The sequence below is a fragment of the Rhodnius prolixus genome, unplaced genomic scaffold, assembly GCF_049639745.1.
Source record: "Rhodnius prolixus isolate KJV_2025 unplaced genomic scaffold, Rpr scaffold_5, whole genome shotgun sequence".
In the NCBI taxonomy this organism is placed as follows: domain Eukaryota; kingdom Metazoa; phylum Arthropoda; class Insecta; order Hemiptera; family Reduviidae; genus Rhodnius; species Rhodnius prolixus.
The window spans coordinates 12551766-12576340 of NW_027411624.1; the positions used below are offsets into that span (position 1 = coordinate 12551766).

The 24575-nt window shown below is 32.3% G+C and overlaps 1 protein-coding gene across 9 annotated transcripts in view; it reads right to left on the minus strand.

Annotated features, from left to right (window-relative positions):
* Positions 1-231: 231 nt before the first annotated feature.
* LOC141457978 (uncharacterized) overlaps positions 232-24575 on the minus strand; it is a 76737-nt gene continuing 52393 nt past the window's right edge. For 3 of the 9 annotated variants that reach the window (XM_074135404.1, XM_074135401.1, XM_074135406.1), the window contains 13 exons: positions 24087-24226; positions 22707-22925; positions 19833-19936; positions 18271-18382; positions 16934-17013; positions 14946-15081; positions 11351-11534; positions 9929-10060; positions 7597-7904; positions 4970-5052; positions 3375-3500; positions 1792-2204; positions 232-1203 (listed from right to left, as the gene is read on the minus strand). In XM_074135404.1, coding sequence (XP_073991505.1) covers positions 421-1203; positions 1792-2204; positions 3375-3500; positions 4970-5052; positions 7597-7904; positions 9929-10060; positions 11351-11534; positions 14946-15081; positions 16934-17013; positions 18271-18382; positions 19833-19936; positions 22707-22925; positions 24087-24226 — 2820 coding nt within the window. In that variant the 3' untranslated portion in view covers positions 232-420. The other 6 variants (XM_074135405.1, XM_074135403.1, XR_012460691.1 and 3 more) reach the window with 6 other exon arrangements.

Here is a 24575-nt window from a genome sequence, read left to right on the forward strand (position 1 = left end):
CTTGAGATGAAAAATTTGAAAATAAAAAAATTCAAAACTTAAAAAACAATAATTTTGTAGTGATTTTGATAGCAAAACAGCTCATTCAGGAGATAAGCTTAAATAAATGCACAAATTAAAATAGCTACTGATGTTCATCAATAAATTGCGAACGCAAACCTTATTTCTTTATTTAAGATAATGCATTTATAAGCAATAATGAAAATTTAATCTATTTAATTAAACAAAAAGTTCAGTAAAACATATATTGTATTTCCTTAACTATTATGACATAAATGTAACTTCAATTTCTGTATAGAAACTATTCAATAATTCAATTCAATAATTTCATCAATGTCTCTCAAACGCCTTCAGCAAGAGGCCCATTTTTTCTATCTGCTTCAATTTTATTTATGCACATCATGTTCTTTTTCTCTTACTTTACATTCTAAAATTTTTTCGACGGTAGTAAGGTTCACTTGTAAGTACTTTTAGGGTTATTCGTCGCATTCTACGCTTTTTGGATATTCGTTCATCTTGAAATATTTTCACACTTTTTTTATACATTCGTATGAAAATGGCAGCCCCAAAAATAGACAATGGCACAGATAAATATGACAAAATAAGCGGAAAGTATTCTCGATGGTGAAAATTATTTTTGTCTTTAAATGCATAATAGTTTTTATAAGCAGGAAATATATATTTATAAAATAGTAGATAATTCCAAACTACTGCTAATAAATGGAATAGTAATTCAAATAATAAAAATAATAAAACCAACGTTATAAGGAAGTTTGCGCCAAGACGAACTGCTTTGCCTAATATTGAATACATCATTTTAATGTGCATAAAGTTTAAACACCTCACTGCTACCAAAAAGGCAAATATACCCCCTAAAATGTATGTTTCATATAACCAGTAAAACGGAACGTAAAAGCTCGTGAATGTTATTGATTTATCTTTCTCAAGTAGCTCTTTATAGAGATAAAAGTAAATAAGCGTACGTAGGTATCCAACAAACATAAAAACTCCTGTGACTATGAGCAAGGCATCACAAATTGTCCACCAATTGCTGAAGAAACTACTACTACCAAATAAGGATATGAGTATTATTGATTTGATCACAATTATTATAAGAATAATCGGGATTAATGTCATGATTAAAATTGTGGCGATTATTTTGTTGTAATCGTGGCCATGGAAAATTAAATATGTAGCCTCAACCTGAAAAATCCGTTATTTAAAAATTATAAAAAAAAGCTTAATTATTTTTAAAAAAGTTGTTTTACTACAACACTAGAACATTTTTTTTTTTGCGCATCAACAGCTGAGGTTATTAGCGCTCGGAGCTTTTTTCAGTGCACTGCCGGTCTCCGGACAGTGTTCTCTCGTTACAGACAACACTGTCCATCACCGGACAGTGAGCGGTAAGAAGCTCCTAGGAAGAGAAAATCTAAGGGTTAGCAGCTGGATTCGAACCCGGGACCTCCGCGTGGGAATCGAGTACGCTAACCACATAGCTAATCCCTCCCCTCCTAGAACATTTATATATTTATATCGAATAAAATTTCACTAAAACTATAATTGTTTCTGACGATAAAACTAATCAACTTCACATTGTACACTGATTTGTTGAATTGACTTTGAGTTTTAACTAGTCCTAAGAATCAAGATAACTTTTAGAGTTCTGGGGAATGAGGTACCAAGACCTACTATGAAGTAAAGAATTTCAAGTACCTTTTTAAACTAGAGATAAGCAGCATTTATAACAGAGAGCGAGTTTTTTGGTTTTATATTAAACGGTTTACTCACGTTAGCCTTGGTCAAGTATACTCCGCTCGGTAGATATTCAGTAATAATAGTTACTACAGACAATAAATTGCTGTTTACATTGTATAAATTGGCTTCTAAAAATACTGCCCGTGTGTAATTGTCAATCCAATCATTCATTAATAATTTTACGAGTTTTCTGTCTGAATTGCCCTTAGTTGTATGCAACACTTCACCATATCCACCACTTCTGTAAAACAATCCAGAATATCCAAACATTCCTAGTGATTCTGATGCATTGTAAGATTCGTATGCCCAAACAGGAGGGTCTTTATGAAATCTTGGCAAAGCTTGCCATTCAGAGTGAAATTGTTTTTTCTCTTCGTTGAATATGTTTAGATGTCCCACTCGGTAACCATACCAGGGCTTGAACAAAGATGGAACTGCACAGCTCCCTGTAATGTTTATTATCATCACATTAAATTAATTATATAATTTCATGTATTTTCAAAATGTTTTTACAAACAAGGCTAAAAATTAATATGACAATATCACATGATTAATTCATTCATGTTGCTTCTAAAAGAGTAAAATAATAAAAGAAAAAAAAACTGGCAGTTCTGGAAGATGAGTAACGGCAGGTGACTTCCTTTGGAGTTTCCGTACCCAGCAATATCGCCTATTGGTTGACGATTGCAAGCGATCAGCCAATTCCGGTACAATCCGAGATAGCCAAACATTCCCAGGCTGCTTCATAAGACTATAACCCCAAGTAGAAGGGTCTTTATAAAATCTTAGAAAAACATGCCCCCTGAACACATACTCATTTTAGTACTTGCAGGTCTTTACTACTTTGATATAGAAGAACATGAGCAATATTGTGAAATACGAAGTACGTAACATTTAACTTAGCTATATTTCTCTCGATTCACCATATACAAGACATTAAAGCAAACTTAGGTTTCGCAAACTAATACAGAGGAGACTCGGTTATCCGTCACCCTTTTATCCGTCTATTCCAATTAACCGTCACTGTCCTCAGTATTTAAAAATTAAAAAAAAAATAAAATAATTTTTAAAAGAAAACTTTTTAAATTTTTTTTTATGTCTACAGAAATTTTAAAGAGTCCTTTAGCCTTAAAAAAAGAGCCCACAAAACCGATTAGATGTCGCAGACATTGTATTTATTAATTTTAATACACAATAGAATGAATTGAATAATGAAAGATACCTGACCTTTAAGACTTAAGCGTAAAAACGTATAAAATATGTATACCAGTTAAAAAAAAGTTTTATACACGTTAAACAAAAGAATCTGGAAATTTTCCTGTTTTTTTCCATTATCCGTCTATTCGACTATCCGTCACGTGTCCGGTCCCAGTCATGACGGATAACCGAGACTCCACTGTACAAATATATTTTTTTGTTCTCCATTTTAGGAGAAATCTAGGGGAGTTGTTATCACCACGACTTTGTCACCATTACAATAAACGTAGCCTTCATAAAAGTCAACAATATTTTTAGTACAAAAGCAAAGCGTAAAGAAAATTTAATTATTACATCAATGCTTTGGAAGATGTCGCCGATTTTGTTTTAATTTACTAAAAGAATAAGTTTAAACGTACACTTTTCTGACACTCGTAACTGACGCAACCTAGGAGCACCAACTAATTTTGTTGAATAATCACTAGTCCATCCTTTAATAAAAGAATTGGCTCTCACTTTCCCAGAGTGATCAGAAGACTCATATTCTATAAATAAAAAAATTCAATAAATTTTCATTCTTAAAACAAAATATAAATTATAGTAGCTTGCCTTTAAGGTCTTAAAAAGTTGTAACCATCTGAATTAATAACAGAAATTAATACTAGTAATTACAAAAACTGTTGTAATTCTCAACATTTAATTTAATTTAATTTTGCTCGTATTTAACGTCTATGTTTTTGTAACGGCTGAAGGAAGCTTGCACTAGAGACCATCTGATTCGACTCATTGTGAGCATCATTTGTTGCACACAACTCATGCCCCAAACACTCACATTACTTATTGTATACGTTAGTGCATTTATTATAAAAGTTTTATTTAAAAAAATAACTTTCAGTAATTTTGTGATGGAAATAGATATATCTTATTCATAATATTGCAATTTCCTTGTTTACAATTTCGTTGATAGTGAATAGGCAAACAGCAAAATAATAACCTAATGGAAATGTTCTTTTCTCTAACTATAATACAAAAAGCATTGTAATGACATGACAGAAACTGCTCTACTAATCTGAAGACGAGAGGTGGTGGTGTACTCATTGCTGTCCACAAGAAGATATCCTCAGCTCTTGTACCTATGAACAACGATTTAAACATTGAATAACTCATTGTGCAGATATCGTCAAAATCTTCCATTTTTCCTCTGCAACGTTTATAATCCTCCGGACAGTAATTCATCGGTGTATCTACATTTGTGTGAAATTTTAGAAGAACTAATGGTTTATTATGAACAGTGTTCAGTCGACTCTATTAATAATGGGTGACCTTAATCTTCCTGACTGGTGTCGGTTTGGAAAAGGTGAACAATCATATGACGATCTTTCCTACTCCAGCCAGATTATAATGGACTCATTAACAAATGTTTTAGGTATGAAACAGGTGAATTGTATAAATAATATTAAGAACAGAAAATTAGATTTAATTTTTCCTAATTGTCCTAGTAATATTACTGTTCTATCATTAGTTTAGTCATAAGAGATAAATTACGCCCTTCGTTGATGTTAAATTTTAAACTAAATGTTCCTGTAAATACATATTTAGTAATAAGTGATTAAAAGTTACAAAAAAATTTACAGACAATTCTGGAAATTGTAAGTAAGGAGTAAGTCTTGCTAATGGACACCATATTTTACAATATCAAACAAAAAATTAATCCATTAAATTATTGTAATACAAAAATATGGGGGAAAAAGAATGGGGCAGCACAATTTATTGTGAACAAGATTAGAAGAGATCGATACAGAAAGTTTAGAAACCCCACAGGCGTTCCTCAAAAGCGAATAGAAACAAGTTTTAATTAAATCCTGTCTCTTTTTGTTAAACTGGATTTATATGTCTTAGAGAAAAGGTTAAATGTATCATAAATTATATAGTAAGTTAAGTACATACTCAGGACCCAAGATGTTGCCAATAATCTAATTGGAAGAAAAAAGGCAAAAGATCATACAATTTTTACCTGAAAGGTCTAGATTCGCACCGTCGTACCATTTCAAGGTGTACATGTTAGAAAACATGCTTCGCATAATAAAATTGAGGAGACTGAAATTTCAGAAACATTATTTTATTAAACATTTTCATCACTAAAAAGTATTGAAATGCATTTAAACTACGTAAACTATCAGAAATATTTCCAACTTAGAATAATATGCAAGAATGCAGTGAGAAAAGAACTTCCCATAGGATTATTTGCACTTCTTTAACTCTATAATATAAAATATTATATTTAGATTAAACTACACTATTCCCAGAATAAATTTATTTGGAACCAATATCGATGAATGTAATCACTCTATGAGCAAAACGGTTTTAAATTGAAAATATAAAATTTAACACATTCTCATGTCGAATCCTCTAAATCAAGCTGACTAAGCAACCTCCCCTGAACTAAACCGGTCAGAAATAGAAAAAAAATACGTGCTTCGACGAACAGAACAGCGATATTATCATTTTTAACATACTTTGCTCAAGCTGGTAATAGACGTACATAAATTTTGTTCAATATTACCAGAGAACAAAGTTCCACTTTGTGCCCAAGACGTATTTTCAATAGGGATTCATTAGCAAAATATCTTGAGAACTAAAATACGTGCATCTAATGGTGCCGAATTCTAATTCGGTGGTACTGACTTCAGATCGAAATGTCAAACATATAGGGGGCAAGTAAAGAAGTTATTAAATACAGGTCGTATTAAAAAAAATCATAACCAAAATTTATTTCCTATGTAAAGTACTGGTATGGTGTAGGGTGAGTAGGGATGCCTCAAGAATGATAATCATAATAGTAACAATAAACAATAAAAGAAGAGTGGAGAGTACAGAGGTCGGTGAGCGAATAAGGGAAGGAACTTTGGTGAGAGGTGGGACGGGAGACGGAGGCAGAAGGAGGTTAGCCGTTGCCGAGGTAAGATCAGGGTTTGCGGAGAAGCTGGGAATCGGTAAATAGCTGATTGGCGTGAGGTAAGTGTACATCTCTGTTAAGCCCTCTGTGTACCTATAACCTCTCACCAGGGTTCCGACTACAACTCCGATTTATTGTATATACAGATTTTATTTTTCGTTACTTTTATTTTATTTATTTATTCTTTTAACATTAGTTCTAAGTCTAAGAAAACTTACTGACTCGCCAAGCACACTCACAGTCCTGTTTATTGCATTGTACTGACAATTAAGGACACGATTTATATCCAATGACATTCAGTGATTTCTCATTCTCAGCACCAAGTCAGAATGGTTAGACTGAACTGTGGGCGAATCTTGTTAGAAGCATAAATTATCAGCAACAACCATTATTAATAGCGATCTCAATTGTGAGGCCCAGTTGTAATCCATTGACTCCCTTCCATTCTAACCACATTCAAAGAACAAATCTTAAGCAGTCTAAAAGCAGGCATTTGTAGTAATATCACCCTCCACGTAAGCATTACTCCAAAAAGCATTATTTTTCATCATTCACATTCGAATCAAATAATGCGGTGTGTTAACGGACAAAGAACTGCTTCAACCCCTTCAATATAAAGGCAACCCCAAAGCTTGTCACAATACAGGAATGTTGCTCGTACAATTGCTTTGTACATGGGCAACATAGAGTCCCGACTATCTGCACGAGATCGCAACAAATCAGAAGGGACCCTGTTGGTTGCAATGTTTGCTTTTGTATCAGAATGGGATAATGCATGCAAAAACTTCCCAGATGAACTAAATTTGACGCCCAGAAAAATATAATTATTAGTCACCTCTATTGGACCCATTTCCACAATACAACTGACGCTGTTTTAGGATTCTGCCTTTCCCATGAAAAATAACAACTTTTGTCTTTTCTGAATTAACAGCAGGGCAGTAAATTCCCACTAAGAATTGAATATTTTAAGTTTACGTTGGGCATACAACCAAGCTTCTGCCAACACCACTACGTCATCGGCAAACAGCCACATTAGGAGATCGCACGTCCTCATCAACCAATACTATATTAACCAATACTATAACAACCAATTACTATGCCAATTAATATTATGCCAACCAATACTAACCAATGGCATAAGCAGCCCTAGAATCTAAAGCTCATCATTGCCTGGATCAAGGAACTTAGATCTCGCCATTCTCTTATAGTAGGGAAGGAAATATGTCGGCACATCTTAAATCTAGCAACAATCACTACTATCAAGTACCCTAAGCGGATTAATAAGTTTCCTAAGCCCGCAGTAGAATCAATATAGTAAACCCTCCAATTGTTGAACTCCTTGGCCTTACTGAAGAAGGAGGCCCATCTTTTAAGAATGCCCTCTTATGGGCAACTTAATGGGCCTCAAATCGCTCCAAACCCAAGAATTATCGATTGATTACTCAAAGCACTAGATACTTTGCAAAAATTTTCCTGGCTTATGATCCAATAGGAATTTTTTAAGCTTTTATGATCCACTTCGTCCGTCTTTTTACATTTCTTCATGTTCTAGCACTCAACAAAAAATTGGCTTTCAAGAAATCGGTTTATAGAAAGAAACAGAATACAACCTAGATAACAGTCTAGTTATAACCTGGAAAATTTTGTGCTGATAGAAAAGAGAAAAATATTTATTTTTAACTTACCCAGTTCTGTTGTAAGTTCTTACAACCTTTTTCTCGAGATATTCAGAAGAAATTAGCTCACTTCCTCGAGTTATGTAATTATTTCTCGCTTCTTTAAATTTATAGAAATTATGTATGTACTCAAGATTCTTGGATTTATCTAAATCAGACGCTAACATATCGTAGATATGTGTATTTGAGTAATACTTTGATCTTATGTCCAACAGGTAAACGAGTGTAAATAATGCCAACAGCAATAATAGGATTATTACAATTTCCGACGTTAAGTTATTACAAAATATACTACGATATCTCTTCCATATTTTTTCCTTAAAAAAATAATTTAATTAATTAAAAAAAAGAAAAACATAAAGTATATTTCCAATATATGCTTTAAGAAGGTGTTTAAAAAGAAACCTTAAACATTTATTTAATAAAATCTATAAAATGAGTTGGTTTTATAACTAGATTAATTGTGAGCTTAAGCTTAAAACTTAATTTACGAAATATCCGAGATAGAGCCTTAAGTTACGGAATGGATCTTTGTAGGCCGGGTAATTCCACAAATAATATAGGGCACCTGTGGATAAGTTTAAACAAAGAAGCAATTCCGGACCCGAGTCTCGGTTTATTAGGGCGTGGGATGAAAGTGGGTATGGCAGGTGCTTTATCATTGAAACCGAGGAAACCAATGATGAATCCATAACTTTTCGAGGAAGGGCCGCCTAGTAAAAAAAAAAATAATAATAACTTTCATGAGACGTTTAAGGCGGAAAACCTTGGATGCTCTCTAAGGCAACCTGATATTAAAGCACCAATACCTGTTTAGAGGGGTTTTATTGTAGTAGGCCCGCTTACGTAATAAAGAATATTTCTCAACATTCAAAGAAGCCAGAATGATCTCAAATTCTTTTCGTAAAAATCCTTGCGATAACTAGTTTTCTCAAATTTCTTTCCACCACAGAATTTATTTAAGAAACTTAAAGAATTTAAACCTTGAGTACAAAATGCTAAAGTCGATAATCACCCGCGGCTTGAATCAGTAATTTTAACAAGACTAAGCATTGGTCATACACGGTTGACACATGGGTACCTCCTCATTGTCGAATGGAGGCCGAGGTGCCCCTCGCTGCCGAAAAAGGCTGACCGTGTCGCCTTTTGGAACTGTTGGAAGGGTATCAAGCACTGCGAATCCAAAGGGAAAGAGCTGACCTGCCGCAGGACTACCGTGCAATTCTCCAAGAAGTTTCTCCTTGTGTAAGGAGGCTATTTGATTTCTTTAAAAATTTAAATTTTTATTATAAATTTTAGTAGAGATTAGGTTAGCTTAGTTTAGAAATTTTAAAGGGGAAAGGAATATCGAGTATTTTCCCCTTGTATGAATGAGTAATATGTCTACGTTTAATAGCGTGAGGGTATGAAAGTATTTATTTGCGAGCATGCTTTTGCTTAGAAGTATTTATTGGCGTGAATATGATTGATTTCATCAGAGTACGTGTACTTATTGCGAGAATGCAGGTAAAAATGTTAGATTTAGTCTATTAATCCGGAGTTGAAAGAAATTTATAAAGGTACGGATTTCAACCCCCATTAAGTTTAAATTCATTTTAGGATTAAGTCATTTTTAGAGTGTAAAGATATATTTGTATACACATTTAAGTTAGATTTTATGAAAATAGCCTCCTTAAGATGATAGACTATGCATGAGTTAGATTAAGTCGTTACGGTTATAAATATGTTTATAAATAACTTAAAATAATGCAAAACTCAATGTACTTTAAATTGTTCAAATTTTGGCAAAACTCAGTTTGTGAAAAACAAGGGATAGTACAATCGACAGAATCGCATTTCCCCGTCGGCCAGATCAATGATGTAAGAGGGGAGTGCGGTCTATATTCGATAACCTAGGCTCCACTCTGCCTTGCTAGGCAAGATACGTGTGTGGTAGCCAGATAGGTCAATAGGTACCATCACTAGGCTCTAGTGGCCCTAGTATAAGAAAAGAAAATGTGTAGTTGGCGCTAATGACCATAGGCGTCGATTCGCCGGAAAAAAGAAATGTTAGTTTAACGTACAGCTCGCTCCAGACAACTAATATTGTAAATAGCACCTAAAAACAGCCTTCACGTTAGACATAAATATAAATAATGCTCAGCATAAGGAACTAATAGTCGTTAAGCTTTGTAGATTTGTATAAAATAAGTTTAAAATACACTTTCATTACTTTTGTAAAAACAAGTTCAAGAAAGCAAGGGATGGCACAAATACAATTTCACAATACATAAAAAGCAAAACTTAAATAAAATCATTAATCAAATAATAAATTAATTATTGAATCAATCATTTATTATACCTGTAAAATATATAACGGTATTGGTCTGTACATTGGATACTTTCTTTTTTGAAAGACTGTTTTGTAGGACAATTTAGACCTAAAAGAAAGCGTTTCATGTGGATCCACGATGTAGTGTTCAATGTAAGTTTTCTGCAACCAAAAATAAATGTATACAGGCGCTAAGCTTGATACCTCGATTTCTGTACTCTTCAAATATGTGTACATATGTAAAGTTTGTAAATAAATATTATTATCTACCTAGTCTAGTCCAACAGATTCAAGTTCAGATTTTATTTAAGAATTCATGAATTTTTCACTTTAAAATAAATGTACAACAGTTGAACTTAATTCCCCTCACCTAAATATCCTTCCTTGGTACAATTCGATGTCAGTGAGTTACTGTTCATTATTTTTGGAGTCTAATTCATTATTTCAATAGCATGAAAGAAACGATGGCAGTGAAGATTTGGAGACACCAGAAGAGGTTTATGTGGTTCATGTGGAGTCAAGTCTGGACAAATGCAAGTAGAAAAAGAAATCCTCCAGAATTATTATTATTTTATTTTATTTTAAAATAAAACCTATGGTATTTAAAGCGATTGCGGGCCTATATAGTTTACCAGAGAAATACAATGATAGCACCCTGCTGAGTCTAGGGCGACAAACCTGTTCTGGGCCTCAGCCACCTAAGGCACTGAATGACTTAATTTCTTTTGCGAGTCCTCAAACCCTGGAATGAGGGTTTCTTGTGAGCTGGACTGATAATAGCCGATTTTTTATTGTACCTTTCATCACCGATTGATTGATTTTAAAGCGAACAAAACATCGATCCTTTATATCACACAAGAATACACAATATTTACTTTTTGATTTACAATGTTTACTTATTTCCTTGAAGTTGAGTTTGTGGAAAGGGAGGTCTCATTGTTAGTACATTTCAGTTTCCAAATTGTACCTTGTTCTTATCATTTCTATATACAGATACTGTTCGGTCAGAAAAAAACTTCTCGTCGATACCGGCAAAGGGGAGCTTAACAATTCGTGAGCATCAAGTTGTTTTTAAAGTTGGATGTTTTCAACACAGTGATACCACAGCCTGCCCGAATTTCTGTTACTCAAGTCCCTCTTACTAAATTTGGTGAAACGTTTTGAAAATACTTTTCTTTTTGCGAAGGTTTTTGACTAACAATTAGTTTTTCAATATCAGTTACAAAAGAGGGACAAGTATTGTATCAATATTACTATTCTGCAAAATATTAAAAAATCAGATATTTATCTTTCTAATTTACAGAAGCAACCTGGTTCCTGGAAAGGCATGGACTTATGGAAAAGAAGAAGAAAACAAATCCTAATGATTTTAACTAAAAATCTTCCTCATCAACCTGATATTCTTTACAAAAATTTGTCCGTTAAAGTTGTATAATATTCTAAACGAATTACCTTAAAGACAATAGCCAGTATAAATGAAATCAGTACTATCTTTACTGGATCCAATAACAACATGTGCTCTAATGCCCCAAATAAGAACACCATCATCCATAGTAAACTTTTATTTTTGCCAAATCTTAGCCCGAAGTAAACTATACAAGTACAGCATACAACCACTACGATGATTCCTAATGTCCTATAAAGAAAACAATGATTTATTTTATTTTTTTGTCTCTTTATTTACCTTGAGTATATACAAGAAAAAAGTAAACTAAAATATATCAATTATTCAAGACAGCATCAATTTCAAATAATAAAAAAGAAGAAAATAATCACTTCTGGTATAAAATTAATAAATCACTTAACAATAAGGCAAAGAAAGTCAGAATAAACTCGAAAAACCATTTCCATTAAATCAGATGAAATTAGATGATATAAGATTATTAATAATAAATACAAGAATAAACATAAATAATAATTATACAATAATACTCGAGTAAAATCATGCGTAACTATTACGGGCAAATACTGTAACAGGAACTTTACAATATTTCTGCAATAACCTCCAAGCTTGACCATTTAACAAAGCAATCATCTCCTCTCTGGAAAGTTATTGCCTATTAATTCACTGCGAATTCTGAGAAAAGGTTCTGTACTTTATTGCATCTCTTTGTTCAACATGGCTCTCAAAAAGCACGTCAATTTCAAACATTTTTTATATCTCACCAAATCCTGATTGATTATAGCCTTTTTCGTACCTGATATGTTATAAGCCATAATATCCATCCGATGATGCTGCACAGTTGCTATGTTTTAGTGTGTGAAGCACTATCAACTTTTCCAATTGACGGGGTTCGAGCTGTAAATATGGAATTGTCTAGAGAGCGGGCTCCTTTCCGTCCTCCAATCTATTCTTTTTAACTGAATTATCATCTTGGCCTTCTTTCTTTACTTCCAACTCAGATGGTAGTGATATTGACAATGGGCGTTTCTTATTCATAACTTGATAATTATCCTTTACAATAAGTTTATCGTAATTCAAGATTACAAATTTACCTGCTTTCCTAGCTTCAATAAGTTGCGGTTGCAGTTTTTTCTCAGGTCAATCTCTTCTTTCTGATAATCTTCCGATATAATAAACTTTGTCCCCTTCAATTTAAAAGCATTCTGAATAATGTGTTATGTACGAAAAGAAGTCAATCATAGGAGAAAGGGTCGACCATTTCCATTGCTCCATTTTCTGAGCCGCTTGACAAAATCAAATTCGTTCGTAGCAATATTCAGCTCTCATTTTTCTTTAAAGCATTCACAGACATAAGACTCAAGCTCCCAATAGTTAGAAAACTCTTGGTTAATTCCAAAAACTACTAAATTTTTTATTTTCATTTCACGATCAAAATATTTTATTTTATTTTGAACCAGCTTCATCTTTATTATTTTTAGTCCAATTTCCTCCAAATTTTTTTTAAATTCCAAACGGCAAATAATAGATCAAGAATTTCTCCGCTCATTTTTATTCTTTATAGATTTACAATATAATATTATAATAACTTTATTTTATAATTAAATAAGTAATTGACAATTATTACTCATATATTGTTAAAATTGCAAATAAACAATTTCTTTCTTCTTTTTTTTTTTTAATTTATTTGCTATTCACAATCTACAAAGAATAAAATTCTTAATAAGTGAATACGATAAAAGAAGTCTTCCTGACTGGATTAACTTGAGGAGAGAAGCTGCCCACCGGCAACACTCTCGCTGGAGTTTCTTACATTACTGGAGATTGTCACGAGGCCAACAGCGTTTCAATTGCCGTGGAGGACGATCTGGAATCGTTGTGGAGGCGAGATTTAGAACAAGAGGATTGGTACAGAATGGAAGAGAGTCAAAGAATTGTCTATACTTAAATTTAGATTCGTCAGTTATGTATGAGATTTTGAGATCATTATGGAGGGTAATTTGTTTCGTCGGTTGAGTTCTAGTCTTTTCAGTTTAGTGTGCGGATTCCACGTTAGTCTTTTGTCGATGTACATCCCAAGGTAGCGAACTAAATTAGCAGAAGGAAGAGGAATTGAGTTAAAATTTAAAGTGGGACAAGAATTACGACGCAGAGTAAAAGTTATCTGTTCGCACTTTTGAGTATTGAATTTGACTCTCCACTTTTTGGCCCAGGGTTCAAGTTTGTTTAGATGATATTGTAGATGAGAGGAGGCTGTAGTGGCGTCTAAGTTAGAAGAGAGAATAGCAGTATCGTCAGCGTAAGTGCAGAGCAGTGTGTTTGAGTCAGTTGGTAGGTCAGATGTGTACAAAGTATAGAGAAGCGGTCCGAGAATACTTCCTTGACATACACCAGCCCGTGCCAGAGAGTACTCGGAAGAGGCAGATCCACAACTTATCTTAAAGAAGCGGTCGGTAAGAAATGATAGTACAATCAAGTAATAAGTTGATGGAAGAGCACTCTTTAACTTCCACAATAGTCCTGGGTGCCAGACTCGATCAAAGGCCTGAGCCACGTCGAGAAAGGCCCCACAGCAATATTGTTTCCGCTCCAGAGAGGAAGTCTTTCTTAATTAAAGAAATTGTCCAACGATACTGTTATCAAATTAATACACATGATTTAAAGATTAGTACATAATACAGTTTGTTTATTTACCATTTCTTGTATATATAATTCTTGAACAAAGTTCCCCTCACTGCTTACCCCATTCCAGCAGAAGTTCTATTATTATAGACAGATCTATGTATAACTAATCGCATCAACAAATTTAAATACAATCGTAGAAACCATTTTTAAGGAAATCGCAAATAAATAAAATATTCTCACAATAAAGATATTTGATTGATCTCAAATACCTTCCGGTTGGTTAGTTGTCCTCAAACTCGAAAATTTAGGAATATGTTAAATCGTGTTTAATACAAACGATGGGCATCTACAATTACTGTAAAAAGAAAGTAAACGCTCTCCACTAGCCCAAAAATGTCCTTACTAAAATCTTTCAAGCGAAATTTTACAAATGAACTTTATACATTTACAAGTGAGCATGAGGGTATCAAGAAAAATCGTTCGAGCCATATGCGAATAAATCTTATATAAGTGAACAACTACTCTACAAAAAGGTGCACACGAAATTTTAAGTTTTTTGTAACCTTTCTTTCCTGAGTTAGTGTTCTCGCACATATGTACTGACACTAAACGGATCTTTTCTTTGATTACTCGAGTTCGAAAATTGGAGATGATCTCAGTATTTTCCTTACCGAAGTAAGAAAAAATAAAAATAAGTAGAAAGCTAAAACCTGGAACTCCGTATCGTTTTAATGCATTGCACAGTAAAAGTAAAACTTATCGTAAATACAACATCGTGTTTTCAATATTTCTTAATAGACTTGCTTATTTTCGGTAATTGGAGAAAATTAGTCAATCAATTTTTTACTTTGTAGTAAATTTTTATAAATAGGTTTTAAAGATTTTATTTAAACTTTATATTCAACAGATTCAACTTTCTGTGGAATAATTTTTCGCAGATAAACGAATGACTGGAGAATTAAAATAATTATACTTTTCTAAAATAAAAACGAATTTTTAAATAAAGGAAACAATATCTACCAAGAAAGGAAAAGCCAAATTCTCTTTTTCAAGTCAGACCTTCTTTTCACCATTTGCACTGGAACTAATTTCTTCGGAGTGATAATATGCCAGATGACATGTAAAAAAACCAGAATCAATCCTCTAATAGCTGAGCCTGCAACACAGTGTTCGTTAGTGTGGAGTATAAAGAGTCTTAAGTTTTACACAACAGTTTGAATAAACGAAATATATAAACCCGAAGGGTTAGTCAATGTGAAAAATCTAATCAAAAACAGAACAAAATAAATAATTTTCTTTAATTAAAATAAATTCTTTCAAATTACGTAAGTATATCATGATTTAAGACCAATTCAAAATAACCCTACAAAACCTCTCCAAATCATAAGACAGAAAGAAATAAAAAAAGAATGCAAATTTCTCTAAGTAGAGCACTATTTCCTAAAAAAGTCAAACCGAAAGAGAAATTCTCATTAAATAAAAAAAATTAAAAAAGCAAACAAAATAGAAATAAAACATCTGTTACCAAGTTGATATACCAAGTATATGTATTAATAACTAAATTAAACACTCGTATCAATATTTTTCTATTACAAAGTGCATTTTTTGCATAATTGTCTAATTAAATTCTGTTGTCTCCATTTCAAACGGATATAAGTCCCACCTTCATTAATTTACATTTTCCTACAAGAAATACCTAATTTCTTCCAAAAAGAGGACTCTACCAAGAAATGATAATAGTCTCCTTTTTGCTTTAAGTTACACGTAGAACAACTGACCTCTTCTGCCATGATAATTAGGATACAACTAACGTCCAACTTTAAATAAACTTCTCACAAAGTGAAAACTGTTACCACATCTTAAATAGTTTTTGTCTCCCAGATTCAGTTTTACTTATTTATACAAATTTGGTTGACACACTTTACGTTTCAAAGTATCAATTAAATTAAACTTCTTTAAAAACATTTTACCTTATCAATCTGAACTAGCATGATTTTTCGAATCCATAACTTATCTTCTAACAAATAGAAGCTTATAAATCTTCTAAATCTTTTATCCAGTATTTATTTTTTTTAAATTATTTCCTCATCCAGAATCTTTATTACACGATGCGCTGGCAGTGAAAGTATTTTAGAAATGTATTATACTACAAAGGCAAAGACAGTACTAAAAATAACGGGTCAACAGCGTTTCAAATATACGGCACCATTTATTTGGTGTAAACGAAAAACATTTAAACAGAGTTATCAACGGTATCGTACCATTTACTCCCCAAAACCTGTGTGCTACACAACATTACTGCTACTGTTACAGAATTAAAGACTTTCAATTTTACCGTTAACTAGCATCATTACTGATCAAAATTTATCGCCACGTGGGATTCGCCCACGTTTCATAAACTCATCCTTTCTTGCAGATATTGGCCTAACGATAACTACGGTTCCCATTGTAAAAATTCTCCAACCATACCTAGCTTCTACCTTATTATACTTCATGCCATAAATTAAAATAGGAGCGAATTACTAAAAGTAGGATTAATGAGGTCATTTCAAAATTGTACCCTCTACTTCCTTCTAGTTAATGGACTGCAGCCAAATGTCGTGCTTTTTCCTGTGTTTACTAATTCCCATATCTATTTAGAATCCATTTATAAACTTTTTTCGCTCTTACTGTCTTATAATAGTGTATTTTCCCTTTCTTACAAAACAGATTATATTCCTAATTTTTACATATTATATAAAAACAGATTGTATACGTAAATACTTGAGCTGGGATTGCAGTAGATTGTGGACATGTGCTCGTAATGCAAAAGTCCAAGAAGGCAAGGTTAATAAATAACCAAGTGGTCGAAAATCAATTTGATCTAAGGCAGTTATGGACCGGAAGAAATTTATAATCGCATCTGAATAAACCCAATTCGCTTTACCCTTACTTTCATTTTTTCAATTCACTCTTAAGTAATCGTAGCAGATTACTGTACTTCGATTTTCAAAATAACAATTTACTACCTTTTTTAAATCGTCTGTTTAATTCTTCTGCATTAATGGACTTCCTTCCTTCTTCCTTCGACACATACAGATTGGTTTTCCTAAAAGTAGAAAAATTATTTGCTAAGGTTTTTACATTTTTTTTAAAAAAGAATAGGGATAAATGAATAAACTTAAACTTGTACAAAACATTAATTAAGTGAAAATAAATAATTTTCTGCACCTATTAGATTTATAAAGAAATTAATACATTGATAAAATTAATAATAATAATGGGGAAGAGAATAACTGGATAGTTAGCGTTCTGGATTCCCACGCGGAGATCACTGGTTCCAACCAGCTGCTGATCTTTAGATTTTCTCCCTTAGAGCTTCTTATAGCTCTGTCCGATGATGAACAGTGTAACGAAAATTATTCGGAGGCCGACAGTACACTGAAAAAAGCTATTGCTCTAATTAATAGTTGCTGAAAAAAGTAAAAAAGTCCAACTTCCTGTCGTGTTTTTTTTACGAAGTGCATTTTAGGGTAATGAAACCAATTATTTACATAATACCGTCTAGATTCCTTAATCTCCCTTAACGTTATCCCTAATTAAAAACTGGCTAAAATATTTTTCTCGAAACTTACAGGGCAGGACCTGTAGAAGTGATCCTCAGGACAATTACAAAATCCTGAAGGACAAGGTTAAAAGGAATAAGTTTTTTTGTTTCTTTGTAGACACAAAGCAGATGGATGTAGTTCCTTATTAGGCGTAATTGGGAAAGAAGTATGATTTTCTAACATAATCTAAATAAGTCTCTTAAGGCCAAGAGAGCTTTACAACTGTCTAACTGTCTGGCGTAATACGAATTACATACTTCCCTATATTACTTAATTTCAAATTTATTTTTTGAAGTCTGATTTTAACAACATTTAGCGCTACCCAAACAACATGAACTCCAATATTCTGTCTCAGAAAATAAAATCGTTGAAATGGTCATTTAAATGAATTAAAATCTAGATTCATTGTAACTTCTTTACAAAGAACTATTACCCTTCATTTCTTTAGTTTATACACATTTTAGAAAAAATCATGCAATCTGTTCGCCATTGGGAATACTCGAATTTCGGAGTTTAACAACAATACGACGGCCTAATAGTTTTCCTGAACTAAAATTGGTTAGAATGTTGAACTCCTGAGACGCACTATTACTTCTAGTGACTGAGTTTCGGCGCGATTAGAAAACTTTATCTGAATTAGGGAAGGATCAAGGCAAGGTGTAACACAAATATGAAATTAATCCAGCTGCACATTAAGAAATCTTAATTTCTTTATATCTAAGATTGAACATAACTATTATATATATCCTTTGACTTACTTAAAAAGATAAGATAAAAGAATCATCAAAGGAAGTGACAACAATAAACTGTAAATAGATATTAAAATTTCTTTGATGGTAACAGTTATTGTTGATATATCTGATGAGCCTTCTGCAAATAATTGATGATTATTAATATAAAACAATGATTTATTTCTTCTTGCTTAAATAACTAGAAGCCAACCCATCCTCCAAAGTAATATAAGCACGGTAAATTGTCTAAGTACAATAAACTTTCAAATAAATACTTTGCATAGAAGCTTAGAACTCTTATAAGATGTAATAAAGTTCGTTTCAATTCACTGAAAAAATTATTTTGCTATAACTGTTAAACAATTCTAATTTTGTTATATCACAGAACTATTTTCTATATTTAAGGAAAAATCGAATGAAGAGTTGAAAGAAGAGCGAAGAAAAGAATATCAAGAGAAAAGAGTGTGGAGAATAAAGAGATCAAGATCATAAAGAACGGAAGGAAATCGAGTAATGGTGCTTATAAAAAAATCTCCATCGATGATCTGATTGTTATAGCTGAAACTCAGGCGATGCTAATTTTATGAAAACAAGGCTAAGACTAGATCAGGAAAAAACAAAATGGAGTTTACCAATTTATTTTTAAAAAAAAGGAAAAGTAAAGTATTCATTAGGATGAAAAAAATAAATGCCAGTTTTCAGTCGTGATACATTTATTCTTCCGAGCTTTCGACCTAGGAACTAGGTCATCTTCAGGGCTAGTTTAAAAAGTAATAATTTACATTACAGGGTTGGTGTGTCTTCTGTCTTGACTTAAATGTAATGTAAAATATTAGTTTGTAAACTAGCCCTGAAGATGACCTAGTTCCTATTTTCATCCTATTGAAACTATGAATCGGTCAACAAAAATAATGAACAGCAAGTAAAGTACTCATGTTACATTTTATGTAACTTGGTTCCACCCAGGAAACAGAGAGAGGCTCAGAGAAATAATGATAATGTGCATCCTATACATTAGAGGTGTAATATAAAACATTAAATAACTCTGAATCCGTTTTATTTATTTTTATAAATTTATTTTCTGGCGATTGAATTTCTGATGATGATACGATAGTTAAGCATGGGTTACTACTGACAGGCGAAAAGAAAATTGTAGATGAGCAAAATGGAGTACTAGAGGTCCACTTGCAAAGTCGTGCAGAATTTTAAATAGTACATTATACTATTTATATTCTTCTATTTGAACATTGAATATAGTTTCAAATTACAAACTATTTTAATCGTCCTGGCACAAGAGCATTAGTTTTATTCCTTCTTTTCCACAAATAAATAATTAACCTTTTTATTAACTATTTTCCTGGTACATTATACTATTTATATTCTATCTTTAAATACTAACATACGCATACAAACTCATATAAATAAGAAAATTACCTATAAACATAGGCTTTTTGCTGGACACGTTAGCCGAAACCTAGTTAGAGAAAGTAATAAACAAGGGAATCATTACCGCTTTATAATTTTATTTTAATGTGATCTTAATTTAATGAAATTTTTGAAAATCAATTATCATGTAAAACCTAGCTTACCTTCCGCTACTCCAAAAAATAGCATAGAAATAAGCATAGTTGTTAGTACTAAACTAATTGCTATTATTGAACGTTGTGGCCTTGTGAATAAACTTCGGGGATGCCTAAAACAAAATTAGACAAATAAACACTAAAACTGGATCTCTTTAACAAAAACTTACAGTTTAAAATGTTAAGTATAAGGGTTGATTAAACGCCAAAAGGTACACAATCAGCGAGTACCCAACATTTCATTAATACTTCATTAATATTTAAGTAATTCTACTGCATTAATTTTCATTAATAAGTTATTTTTTAGAATTTATTAGATGTCACAGACCTTATGCTGGCCATTTTCATCTACAAAATATATGTTCAAGTAGCACTGTAGATTGACTGTAGATCTATTTATCTAAAATAATCAAACTATTAATCACAGGTTAAAAAGAAAAACCTTATAAAAAATAAAAAAAAATTATGAGGCTAAAAAATTCAAAACCTTTTTTAAGAAATGCTTACACCAACATACATCAATGATTTTGTTTATTTTATTTATTTATTTTTATTTTGAAATAAAAGTCGTCGGTTTAAGTTCATTCTTCGATTAAAGTAATTGTTATTTTATGTAGTAGTCAAACGTTTATAATAATAGGTAATAATTATCTGGCTTTATCGCAAATAATATAGTTTTCTTCAATTACATTCTCAATCTAGGTATTCATTCCACAATGTTGTATATATGCAATATAAAGTAAATAAGATATGCATATTTTTAGGACATCTAATTATTCCTGTATTTTTTACTATAAGTAAAATTAGGGGGTCTAAATTAAATTACAATTGAGAAATGAATAATTATTGTTGAATAATCTACTTGTTACTAACTGTGTGTTATTTGTGCTCACGAATATTTCGGTAAGACGAATTCAAGACAGTAGCCGACTCTAACTTTGTCTTTTTCTACTTTAACATGCATGTACATATATGTGATTTATCATAAATATAACAAAAAAATATTATAAATGAAGTGGCCAGCATAAGGGTCTGTAACATCTAATAAATTCTAAAAAATAACTTATTAATGAAAATTAATGCAGTAGAATTACTTAAATATTAATGAAGTATTAATGAAATGTTGGGTACTCGCTGATTTGTGTACCTTTTGGCGTTTAATCAACCCTTATACTTAACCTTTTAAACTGTAAGTTTTTGTTAAAGAGATTTTTGTACCTTTTGGATAGATTTTCCTTTTTGTCTATTTTACAAAGTTACATATCTGCTTTACAGATTTTTTTTTAAAATTTGGAATAAGCAATTCTATCATTATAACCTGATAAGGTGTTAAGTCGGAACCGTAACTACCACTGGAGAGATCTTTTTAAAGAATGATTATAGTTGCGGTCCTCCAAACCATCCTCAATAACAATTTTTCTGAAAAAGCGTTTTGAATAACATAGGTAGGTATTTGTACGTAAATAGCAAAATTAAACTGCGATTTTAGTACTTCCTTTTAAGAGGAGTAAGTAAAATAAACTACCATTGCAGTACTTCTCCCTAAAAAGCAAAGAGGCAAAGATTTTTTAATCGAACGACAATTCATTGATTTAAATAGGTTCACTCATTGATAATTTAAACGATTGCAGTACTTCCTCTTAGTAGGTGCAAGAGCATCAGCAACGTAGAGGAGCTTTAACCACTTATTCGAGCTGAATTTTATCAAAATCGTACTAAGCATTATAAAAATATTGGTAATAATAGTTTTAGAAAGGGCCTTATTTGGGTGGGGCGAACTCCCCTCCTTATGAGGCACGGCGTCGAGAGTTTTAAAGTGCAAACCTGTACAAAATTTCGATTCGAATGACATTTCATTCATGAAAATCGGTTCACGTGTCGATAATTTGAAACGATTGCTATACTTCCCCTTAACGAGTGTAAGAGCTGATCGCCGCTTGAATGTTACGTAGGGGAGCCCTAACCCTATCATCCTACCAAATTTTATCAAAATCGGGCCAAGATTTACAGAGTAATTAGTAATAATAATTTTGGAGGGGGCTTTACATAAAGGGGGCTAACTCCTCCCCCATTCAATGTACAGCGTCGAGACCCCCAAAAGGCACATCTACATAAAATTCCGAATCGAATGACACCTCATTCATGAAAATCGGTTCACGCGTTTAGGCGCTACGTTGTTTACAAAAAAGGTAACAACAAGAACAACAAGAAGAAGAATAAGAACATTTTTTGAAAAAGCCGTTTTTGCTCATTTTCGGCAACTTTTTTCTCGAAACCTATAAGATCTGGGTTGTTGCAAAAAAATTACAGTCATAAAGGAGGATTTGCCCTATATTTTAAAGAAAATTTGGGAATTTTATCTTTTATAGAAAAAGAGGAAAAAATTGTCAAAGTTGGGCGTTTTTCAACGTTACGCTTTTTCGTGCAGTTTTTGACGATCAACCCTTATACAACTGTCCTACCGGACAGTTTTAATAAAGATTCTCATTAAGAAAGAAGATTTTTACTGAAAAATTACTCATAATAATTTAGCTTGCATAAGTGTTTCTAATTGTTTATTTATTTTTAATTTTATAAGGAAATAATAATATATTAGAGAAAGGATTAGTTCAGTGTTAGTGTATACTAGATTCTAACGCGGAAATGCCGGGTTCGAACCCAGCAGCTGGCACTTATATTTTCTCTTTCTAGGAGCTTCTTACAGCTCACTATTCTGGTGAGAGACAGTGTTGTCTGTACGAGAGAATACTGCCCAGAGGCTGGTATTGGACTGAAAAAGCTCCAGGCCAATGAACTCAGATGTTGACGAGTCTTTAACCAAAGACTTTACCAAAAATTAAAAATAACAATAATAGTATTAATAAAATATCAAAGAATACATACCTTAACAATATACTGCTCCAAGTATGCGTTTCTCTGAATCCTTGTAAAGTATTGTTTATCAATAACTCGGTCTTTGATTCAGCTCTCAAAGGATGGAAAATATATAGAAAGTAATGAGAGTGCATATTCTTCAGATTGGAAAATGAAATCCATTGCTCAATAGGAAAAATATACTGTGCATTGCTTGACAAATCATAAATATAAATTTTTCTGCAGAACCTGAAACGGTAAATGAATAATAGTACACATCCTCGCGTACCTTCTGTCACAAGGAGTGCTAAACATCACTTAAAAAGACGGAAAAAAAAAAATCGCATCATTTTTCATACAGATACAAAAACTAGTTCAACTTATATTCGATTCTTTAAAAGAACAATAGAAATTGAAGAATTGAACAGTTAATCTTTTGATTTAAAACTAGTTTTTGAACACCTACAACAGAAATTCACAAATCAGATGAAGTATTTTTGTCCATTAGTGGTATATTAATCGTGCATGATAAAGTGAATAAGTACTATTATTGGCTTTTATTGAAATATTGGTATTCTCTGACCAAAGCGAGTTTGGTTTTTAAAAAGACGTCAGAAAAGTCTGAAAAGGTACCGACTTAGGAAGCGTAAGTGGGCACGAGTTAAGACACAGCGTGCTTTTAGGTTAATAAAGGTCTAAACGATTTTGAGAAAATCTTTCACAAAACGCAATAGGCAAACTAATCACTAATAGATATATAATCTACTAAAATGAAAAATGTATTTAACTAGTGTTTCCTGAACTTATGTGCTAACACTCACACACACCAGATGATAATCACAATCAAATTGCTGCAAGTGAATTAGTTTACCAAAAACAGTCTTAATTCATTGAAACGCAGATGCCTCTGCCTACACGCATAAGTACAACCGAGTATAACTGTTGCCATTTGTATGCGGAAAAAGTGCTTTTGAAATCATTGAGGTACGATTTAAACACCGGCTTAAAGAAAAACGACTTAGGAGACTTTCCCCAACGTACATAAACATGCACTTCAAGCCTGCCTTGAAAAAAATGAATAAAAGTAAGTGAGAGTGTTCTATGGTGGATCCTTTTTAAAAAAATTAGCTGCAATTTCTCATCTTTCTTGAACTATGCTTAACCGCATAGCACAAAACTGAACGTGAAATTGAATGAGAGTCGAATATTTATATCAAAAGTCACTTCATTTCTCTTATACAATAAGATACTACCAACACTATTTCATGCAAATTTAGCTTTAATTTATTTTATTCATGCTTTTTTGAATTTAAATTGTATTTTTTGCATATTTAAACATTTCAACGCGAGAAACATTTATTTTTAGACGAATAATGCATTAAGGAATAAAAATAAGAAATCTCTACGTACCATGATGGAGACTTTCCTACATTATCGTGCCAAATGGCAATATATTTTACTCTACCGAGATCAACAGGGGTAAATATCAGAAACCAATCATCGTAACCTGTCTTCAGCGTTGGCCTCAATTCGCTCTTAAGAATATGTGCCTAAAACAATCATTTTTAACGGTTTACAATTAAAGCTGATGAAGCTGAAAAATGAAGACGACTAATTAAAGTCTAGGGGCATAATGGCCTTAGATTTTGACGCGCCTTAAATTACAAATCATATCTCCAGTTATTTGTAAACATACATGTACGTTATATGTACGTATAGTATTTAGTTTATAGGTTACAACCAGTTACAAAGAAGTTGGTTTTTTTTTATAAAAAAAATTCCAAAATAACTAAATACCGAAACAATAGTAATAAAACTAACAGTATCCTGAAACCTCCTTTTGTATATCTATTCTAAATTGTAAATAAACTTTTTCAAATTCAAAAACTAACACTACAA